Raw genomic sequence first — 9,913 nt, forward strand, 5'->3', positions numbered from 1 at the left:
AATTTTAATTTTTGTTTTATGATTTATACTGTTTCTTTGATTTGTAATCTACTTATAAGACATGGTATGGTATTTTCTTCTAGTATTAGAAACTTTAAAAAGTATATTTCCATTTTCCATTGACTTTGTATTAGTTCTTCCTTGTCTTTTATACACATAGACACACACACACACACACACACACACACACACGTACGTATGAAAAAATATGTATATAACCTGACATAAGATTGATACTGTTTTGTGGAAATCTTCAATGACCTTTTAAATGGGTTTGTCTAATACTGTATTTTACAAAGTCCTGCATAACTACCATTTTGAGAGCTCTTTATTCTTTATCCAGGACCATACAGCTAATATAATCCCTTCTGGATTATAGTCTTATTTTCTATATGCTGTGTCTGGAGGTACTAGAATATTTTGAGTTGAATAACTAGAAAATAGTTTACTTTTAATTTTCAAAGGTATGTTTGCTAAGTATAAAATTCAATGAAGACAGATCTTTCTTTTCAGTCCTTTAAATAAATAAGTCTAGTTTCTTACCCACTTGCTCTTTTTGTTTTCTAATGTGGAATAAGATGCTATTTAATTTTGCTCTTCCATAGTTAATATTTTTTTCTATGTACATGCTTTAATGATTTTTTTCTTGACAGTTAGTTTTGGGCAATTTCATGTTTGTGTATCTTGGTATGATTTTATTCATATTTCTTGTGCAAAAGGTTCATTTTTTCTTGGAAATGTGGTGCTATAATTTTAATTAAATTCAAAAATTTTAAATATTTATTACCTACCACTTTCTACTTTGAGAATTCTAATAACATTAATATAAATTACTTGATTTTGACACGGAGAACTGTTATATGACTGCTCTGTAAACTCTTCTTCATGTTTATTGTAGAGTTTTTATTGTTATATTCATTTAAGTTTGTAAATAATTTTTTACAATGTGCAATCTATTACTAATACACATGTTGTGTATTCATTTCAGAAATATTTTTCTAAAATTCACTGTCTACATCTTAAAAAAAATTCATGATTTTATTATTAAAAAATAAAAAAAATAATCATTACTACTTTTATTCTTCATTGCTGGAGATTAAAATTCAGGGCCTCGCACACATTACAACAATTAGTTTAGAGACAATCTCAGTACTTTTATTTTTGTTGTTGTTGTTGTTGTTACTGGGGATTGAACTCATGACCTTGTGCTTGCCAGGTGGGCCCCTATGCTGCCGAGCTATATCCCTGGGGTATTTTTACTTTATTTTGATTTGGGCTCTGTTTCATTGTCCATGACGGCTTCAGTATTACAATCCTCCTGCCTCAGAGTGCCAAGATGCTAGGATGAAAGTTAGGCACAACCACACCTAACTTTAAGTTTCATCTAAGCAAGCACTGGAATCCTACTGAATAGGAGGGGTAAAGCACCCTCATTTTAGCTAGTCATGCCGGTTCATGTCTTGCATCTCAGAACTACAAGAGGATAAAAGATGATCAGAAATTCACTGCAGCCTGGACAATTCAGTGACACAGTCTCGAACTTAAAAACAAAATATTAAAACGTGAGGAATGTAATCCACAGCAAAAGGCCTGCGTCCAATCCTCTGTGTAACAAAAACATCAACCACACCTTGCAATCTTTTGTATCCTAGAGAAATCCCTTCCCCCATTACACTGAGATGATCATGCTCAACAATTCTGAAACTTACAGGGCCACATTCCTAATTTCCAATTTTCCCTCAAAATGGTTATGTTAACTAATCGATAGTAACAGAAGACATATTTAATCTAATTTTGACTAAATTCTTTCTTAAGCCTATGATGATGGCCCACTCTCAGATTGAACCAGGACACTATTCCTTTAAGTCATACAATGAACAATTCTCACCTGAGGTGAAGGCTTTCTCTACTGTAGGTGTAGTTTTTGTCACCCTCACCAACACCTCCTCTCCACTGTCTTTCTCCTGCAGTTTGCTCCTCCTTACAGAGAAAACCTCCATCCCTAGGCACTCTTATGCCTGCAGACCTCACATTTAGGGTATTACCTCTAGTGCAGTAGCCTCCACTGTGAAGTCCACCTCAATTAATTAGCATTTCAATCTTTAAAACAAAGAACAATCCAACAGCTATAGCAATTGTATGAGATGACACCTCTCTTTCCACTCCTACCAAATCACATGTCCAAGTAGTTGCTCAACTTCACTGAGCTTCACATCGTGTTTAACAGGCAGCCCCATTCTCCTGATTCTGCTAATAAACATTAACATCACCTCCATTTCCCCCAACCTTCTAAACTCTATGGGAAGTCCTCACTTAAATGCTCTCTTTGTTAAAATAAGCGCCACATAAACAACTAAGATAGTATTTCTGCTCTTCTGCTTGTGTAACCCAGGAGTCCACTCCAGGAATGGTAGGCGCTGCATCACCGAGTTACACCCAATGGTAATCCCATCTCTGGATTATCATGCTATTTACCATCACCTATTGAGAGTGTGGCAATGTGGGGGTATACTGCAAATTTAGGAACTCAGGAGCACTGAGGAGCGAAATTGTGGGTTTAAGACACTGGACCAAAGGCATATATAAAAGAAAGACCCATCAGGTCTGCTGGCAGGAGGGATGAAAGCAGGAAACCAGCACGCCGCGGCTCCTGCAGCTCCAGCTCTCCCTTGACCCTGGGTCTTCCCACCGTTCCCCTTCTCCGCACCCAAGTGGAGCGGCTGTGAGCTGGGGCTGCCCGAGCCTGCACTCCAGGCTGGCGGGGTGTGTTGGGGAGATGTGCCGCTCGGTGCCCAAAACGGGCCAGCCTCAGCCAAGGCAGACCAGGAAAAACCCGGACTCGGGAGCACGCAGAAGCTCCGGACCGCCATTGCCGGGTCCTACCACTTCCGGGTCGATCTCCCCACCCCCACCCCCCACGTCGCCTCCCATTCCATCCCATCGCAGGGCAGCCGCCCCACACTATTACCATTGCGTGGCTTCAGAGTCTTCAAGGGCCCTTCCAACGCAGTCTGCAGCCCGCAGAAATCCTAAAGCAAGCTGGTCTAGCCAGGTGAGGCGGCTCTCAGCGCAGCGCTTAGGAGCCGAGCTCTGTTGCCAGGAAACAGAGCCCGCCTCCCCGGCGTCACCTGATTGGGCCGTTCCTGCAGCCAGCGTCTTTAACCCTGATTTGCGCCTGCTCTATTACCTGCCCTCCGAGCTGTCACAGTTGCATCAGGAAAAACAGAAACAAGAGTCACGCTGAAGGGGTAGATTGTAACCCAGAGGCTTTTAAACTATTTTCTCTCCCAGGATACAGCCCGTCCTAGCTGCATATAAGCTTTGCGGAGCTGCCGCTGTCATTTTTGTTTGCCAGGGTCTCATCTGGCCTTGACCTCACTGTACTTCGCCTGCATTAGTCTACTTAGTGCTGGATTTACAAGGATGAACCCCCACTCCCAGCTACTCCTGCCTTCTTACTGGATTCAGCGACCTCTTCTTGTGAGTTGGCCCTTAAAATAGGGTCACATATGTGCTAAGAGTTCCAATTGAGTTCCACAATTATGTGCTAATTCTCCACAGAGAAATCACTGTAAGAAGTCATGAATCTAGGAAAGGTCAGGACGTAATGAAATGGAGGGAAGGATTGATGTGAGAGGTTAAAAATGACAAATAGAGCCTGCCAGGTAGCTCAGCGGATTAAAGCGCCTGCTTAGGCAGACTCAGGGACCGGGTTTGATCCTAGGCGTCCCATGCCACGACCCAGCCCCCCCGGGGGGACACGCTGAGACAGCTAATGAGACTGGGCGAAGAGGCGCGTGCCTGTAATCCCCAGAGCTTGGGAGGTTAAAACAGGAGGATCATTACGAGTCTGATCTGTGTAGTGAGACCCTGTAGACCCTGTACTAAATACATAAAAAATAAAATAAAAATGAGCAATAAGGTAGTTTGCTTTGTGAATAAGTCTTTCTAACATTATATCTCTCAATTTACTTTTTTTTTTTTTTTTTGGCGGGGGGTTTCTTTTTGAGACAGGGTCCCTCTATGCAGTTCAGGCTGGCCGTGAACTCACTCTGTAGCTGAGGCTGGTATTGAACTTGAAGCGACCCTCCTGTCTCAGCCTCCAGAGTGCTGGGATTACAGGCGTGCACCACCACAACCGACCTGATTTATTTATAGTAAGCTAAGAAAATCAATATATGTCCCAAAGATTATAAGCTTTAGCTTCATCTACTTCCTGGTATTGAGGAAAGGAAACCTGAGGACTTGAGACTGTAAGCTCCTTGTTTTCTGTAGTTCCCTCTTTACAGACTGAAAACTCTGTTTTCAAGGCATTAATACTCCTAGAAGGGAAATATTAATTGGAGTCATGTGATACTCTTGATTAACATTTGACATGAGAGATGGGTCTCACTACATAGACTGAATTCATAGTGATCTTCCTGTCTTCAGTCTCTCCAGTGCTGGGATTACAAGCGTGAGCCACCATGCCGGACTCTGTTGCTGGCTCAGTGGGCCCCGGGGGCAGGGCCGGTGCAGTAAAGCACATTTCTGGCCTGTTAGGTTGAGTCATGGAGGTGTGGTATTACGGGCTTTACCTTCTCCCTCCCCCGTCCTCTCTGGTACAAGTTTTGTTCTGCACTGTTTTTTCTTCTACCATGACATTACTTCTTTGGAGTCAAAATCACCTAACTTCAATCTCAAACCATGTGCTAAAATAAAACTTTTAAACTGTGTATGTCCAGAATTTTGCACCCATGGTAAGAACCTAATAAATTAATATTAGGTGTCTAAAAACCACAAAATGCCAACTACATCAAGCTTTTCTTCTTTTTTTAAAAAATGTATTTGTTACAGGGTCTCATTGGACAGTTCAAACTCTAGTGATCCTCCTGTTTTTAGCCTCCCCAGCGCTGGGATTACAGGCATGCGCCACCATGCCCAGGCTCCATCGCTGACTAGCATTCCTCCCCCACGTTTGCCTAAGCAGCATTTGGTCTGCTGAGCTATCTTGTCAGCTTACTTTTCTTTCTACAATTTAAAAAAAAATTATTTATTTATTTGGTACAGGGTCTCACTATACAGCTCAGACTAGTAGTGATCCTCCTGTCTCAGCCTCCTCAGCACTGGGATTACTGGCGTGTGCCTCCATGCCCAGTTTCGGTTGCAGGCTGTGTGCAGGGTCCGCATGTGGTACCGGGTCCTTGAGCTTGCCGGGCAGACGCTTAGAGCACCAAGCTATCTCCCTGGCCCCAACGTTTTCCTTTAGAAGAGTATACAAATGTGTTTCCTGTATGATCGCTCTTCATTGATTTTTTTCATGTAAATGTATCGACTCCAGCAAATCAAAACGACGTTCCAGGGAAAAGCTTATGGCAACCAATAAAAACTTCAGAAAAGACAAAATCTCCAAGCCAATTTATACAGTTGTCACCTGCTTTCCTCTGCTCTCCAGCTTGTGGCTTTCAGTAAGCTTAGAGTTGTTCTCAGTAACTAGAGGCAACACAGAGGTCTACAGCCCATTTGGCCCCAGATCACAGACCTTACTTGTCAGGTTGAAGATGTATTTCAGTTTTAAGTTACTGGACCTGAGACTACTCACTACAGTTTACTTATCTTGCTTTACCAATACTGATGAGTTATATGACTTCGGTATACTCAAGTTCAAGTCTTTCAGTATAAATTAATAGGGTCCTTGTTTTTCTTATGTGCTAATCAGTGAAGAAAAAGAAAATTATAAGCTTCTGTACATGGATGTAAAACACATAAGAACTCTTACTTATTGAAAAACAAAGATATCATGAAACTTTTTTAATGATTTATTTATTTATTTTGTATTTTAGGGAAGGGTCTACATGGTCTCACTACTAGATCTGACGCATAGTGATCCGCCTGTTTATAGCCTCCCAAAAGCTGGGATTACAGGCGCTTGCCACCATGCCTAGTCTCAATTGCTTTCTCAGCTTGCTCCAGGGGAGAAACTAGCCCTGCAGGCCCCGGGGATTGAACCTCTGGCTCTTGTGCCTGCTTGCAGGCGCTTTAATCCACTGAGCTATTTTGGTCAGCCCGATCATTTCATGGTATCTTTTTTTTTTTTTTTTTTTTTTTTTTACAGGGTCTCAGTACACAGATAAGACACATAGTGATCCTCCTGTTTTCAGCTTCCCGAGTGCTGGGATTACAAGTGTGCACCACCATGCCTCGTCTCAGTCACCAGGACAGTGTACCTGGGGGCAGGGCCAGCACGACACTCCAGGGATTGAACTTAATTTTTTTTCTCTTATCAAATCCTAAGCATCATGTAAATTCTTCCATTATTCAAAAACTATTAACTGAAAAAAAAATGTTAACTGCTCTAGGTTTTAATCTCCTGGAAGCTCAATCTCTTTCTTTCTTCCTTCCTTTCTCTTTCTTTCTTTCTTTCTTTCTTTCTTTCTTTCTTTCTTTCTTTCTTTCTTTCTTTCTCTTTCTTTCTTTCTTTCTTTCTTTTTTTCTTTCTTTCTTTCTTTCTTTCTTTCTTTCTTTCTTTCTTTTTTTTTTGTTTCTTCCTGTGTTTTTTTTTGTGGTACTAACGATCAAACTCAGGACCATGCACTTGCCAGGCAGGTACTTATGCCACTGAGATATCTCCCCAGCCCTTTTGTATCTCAGCTATTTATTTCTTATTGTATTACAGTGAATACCATGATATTTTTGATGAATTCAGGGACTAAATTTTTTATGGCTATTCTCCACAGTTGTTACATCAGAGTAAAGATGAAAACATATATAGAATGTATAAGCATTACTTGTTCATAGTTTGCAAATTTTGATACAAGGTCTTCAAAAACGTTTGAATTTCTTAAGTGAAAATTCTGTGCTTTGTATCATAATGAGATATTTTTTTTTTAGTGGCTGGCAATGGAATTTCATGAAATCCTGAAGAACTAAGGAATGTTAAAAAGCCCAGACTTGTAAGAATTACTTTTATTTGTAACTGACCAGTGAGCTGAAATGTTAGCCCCAGCCACTGTACCTGTGGAAAGGGGACAAAATTTTGAGATTCATGTGATGATCAAAACCACAAAAGCTCATCAATCTTGTCAACATATCTGACAATTATTTACTTCTAATGAGCTCAACCTTGTTCATTGTATATTTAGCATCATCCTGGGCCTAAAGTCACAAGATAACAGTAAATTCCCCACTCTTTTTATGTCATAAGAAAATTTCAGACACACCCATCTATTCCCTAAAACCCCAAATTGCTTCTTATGGAAAGCCTAACAGCTACATTGGTCACTGCAGTTAGCCAAATGGGAAAAAAACACATAACGGGCCTAAATCTCAGGCTCAAGGCTTCATTGTAAATGTCGATGAGTTTTCAATTTCTCCAGCTGTACAACCCAAACCCAGATAATTATTCCCAGTTTATTTGAGCTCTGCCATTGCACCCCCACTCTTTTTATTCATTCCGTATGCTCTAATTCTATAATGTAGTTAGTGTGAAAAGGCCAAAGGGATTAATCTGTTTTATGCACTCAGTTGACACAGGCTGACAGAGAAGCCTGGTTGAGGATGGCTTTCAATAAAAGCCAAAACTGTGGAATGGACTGACTTTCCCCTTCTGTACAGCCCATGCTATGGCCTTCTACACGAAGCTGATCTGCAAAGCTGTTTGGAATCTGGGGTAGGAGGGCTTCAGGGGGAATTCAGAGATTTCAGCTCCTACATAGGCACAAATCAAAGACTCCATGCAAATATTCTCTGCATAGATATAGGATCTTGAATGTTTGGTGGACACAGAGATGGACAGGGATGCCTTTATACCTTCACATCAAGACAGCACACAGCAACAACAGTTCTTGATAAATCAGGCTTTCAAAATTTAATGGATATGCACCTCCACTCCAGTACCTCCTCTGAATCTCTAGATATGATTGACAGGAATTAGTGACTGGGCATTCATTCTTCTCACCAACTCACAACATGCAACCTTGTTCCACAATTCACTCTGATCTTAATTACATGCAAAACATGTAGTACATATTTATGAACCTTTAATGAAGTTTCAATAGGGAGAAGATGACTGAAGGTCAGGCCAAGGGATCCAACATATATGTGCTCTTAAATAGAGCATCAGAGACCTCCTTGCACTATGATGTGTTTTTTTCTTTTTTAACTCTGTTAGGACAATGAAAGGAAGAGTGGCTACAGGGTGCTATTTAAAATTGTGGAAGGAAATCTTTGTCAACTCCATTGTTTCTAATTTTATAGAAAAAAAAACTAGAATTAAAAAAATCTACCAAAAATACTTAGAACAAATAAATTCATCAAATTAGGAGGTTCAAAATCAGAAAAATCAATAGCATGCCTATAAACCATCAATGGACTCACCAAGAAAGCAGTCAGGAAAACAACTCCATTTCCAATAGCTTTAAAGAAAAAAACATTGGCTAAATGTTATCCTAAACAAGGAAGTGAAAGACCTCTATTATAAAAACCTTAAACTCAGCAAAATATTCTAAAAGAGTCCAGTAGCCCATAATAGCATTGGGTCTTCTGTTTAACTGGCAATGTCAGAAATTATTGACCTGAGTCCCCCACAGTTCAACATAACAACATGGCTTTACTTCCTATATTTCATCTTCATAATTTTCTACTGGATGGTTAAGACCAAGGTAAAGCAGGACCTGTGCAACAAGAGTTGTAGCTTTTTGGTCTGAGAAGGTCAGTATACTGCCCTCAGGATTTATCCTGAGATCCTGTACCTCAGATTGTAGAACCTTTGTCAGTGCAGCCATGTGAATGAGTCATGGCCAGTGGTTAGGATAGATATATAGTTGCATTCTCTTAATGAATAGAATGATTTGTTCTAATGGTGTTTGTAAACAGGATCTCAAGTCCGCATCTTGTACAGCAATTAACCACTAAGAAGAATATATGCAGTGTATTATTTGTTGAAACTGTACTTCCGATTTGATTTGAAACTGTCTCATTGCTATGTTTATCAATAAAATTTTGAAAAAAAAACAAGAGAAAAGATACACAGTCCTAACACTTATGCATTTGAAAAAAAACCCAAAAACTTTAGGAGTATGAAAGAAAAAAAAAAACAACATTGAAGCAGGTATCAGAAAATGGAAAAAATATCCCATGTACATGGATAGGAAGAACTAATATTATCAAACTGGCCATACTACCAAAAAAAATGATGCTTAGTTTTAATACAATTTGTATGTGTTTTAGTTACTTCCTAATTGCAGAGACACAATACCTGTTACCCTCAAGTGCATGGAGCGAAGAGGTTTCATTCCATAGTTGGCTGCTAACAAGGTAGGGCATCATGACTGAGGGGCATAGCAGCAAAGTGCTCATGGCATAGCATCAGAAAAAAAGATAAAGATGAGGGAGGAGGCAGGGAGATGTACTGTTTCAGACCATGCCCCAAGTGACCTACCTCCTCCAACTATGCCTCACCACACATCACATTTAGTTATAACTCAATGGTGGACTAATTCACTGATGAATATTATGTGTCCATGTCCCAACCTTTTTGGGAGAACATCTAGATACAAACTACAAAACTATAGAAAGACTAACAGTATTCTTCAGAGAACTAGAAAAAAAAAACCTGTAAAATTTATATGGAACCAACAGAGGCCCAGATTAGCAAAAATACTTCTGGGCAACAAAGACAGTGAAAGAAGAAATTTAATCTTGAATTTCAAGTTATATTACAAGGATACAATGATAAAAAAAAAAACAGCGTGGTACTGGAACAAAAAGAGATAGGAGGATTAGTTGAACATGATCCAGGATACAAAAACAACCCAGGCACTCTCAACAGTCTGGTTTTTTTTTTTTTTCTTTTCAAAGTTTTATTGATAGACATATAGCAATGAGACAGTTTCAAATCAAATCGAAAGTACAGTTTCAACAAATAATACACTGC

At 39.8% G+C, this 9,913-nt stretch overlaps 1 protein-coding gene across 2 annotated transcripts in view; it reads right to left on the bottom strand.

Moving 5' to 3' along the window:
• Positions 1-9,913, bottom strand: part of LOC101584130 (zinc finger protein 709-like) — a 111,249-nt gene that overhangs the window by 27,674 nt on the left and 73,662 nt on the right. The window contains exon 1 of one of the 2 annotated variants that reach the window (XM_023713823.1): positions 2,969-3,079. The exons of the other annotated variant lie outside the window; for it this stretch is intronic. Coding sequence (XP_023569591.1) covers positions 2,969-2,971 — 3 coding nt within the window. The 5' untranslated portion in view covers positions 2,972-3,079. Of the gene's footprint in view, positions 1-2,968; positions 3,080-9,913 lie in introns of those variants that run through there. 2 annotated transcript variants of the gene reach the window in all.

Source organism: Octodon degus, unplaced genomic scaffold (genome assembly GCF_000260255.1).
Source record: "Octodon degus isolate 3935 unplaced genomic scaffold, OctDeg1.0 scaffold00032, whole genome shotgun sequence".
Taxonomy (NCBI): domain Eukaryota; kingdom Metazoa; phylum Chordata; class Mammalia; order Rodentia; family Octodontidae; genus Octodon; species Octodon degus.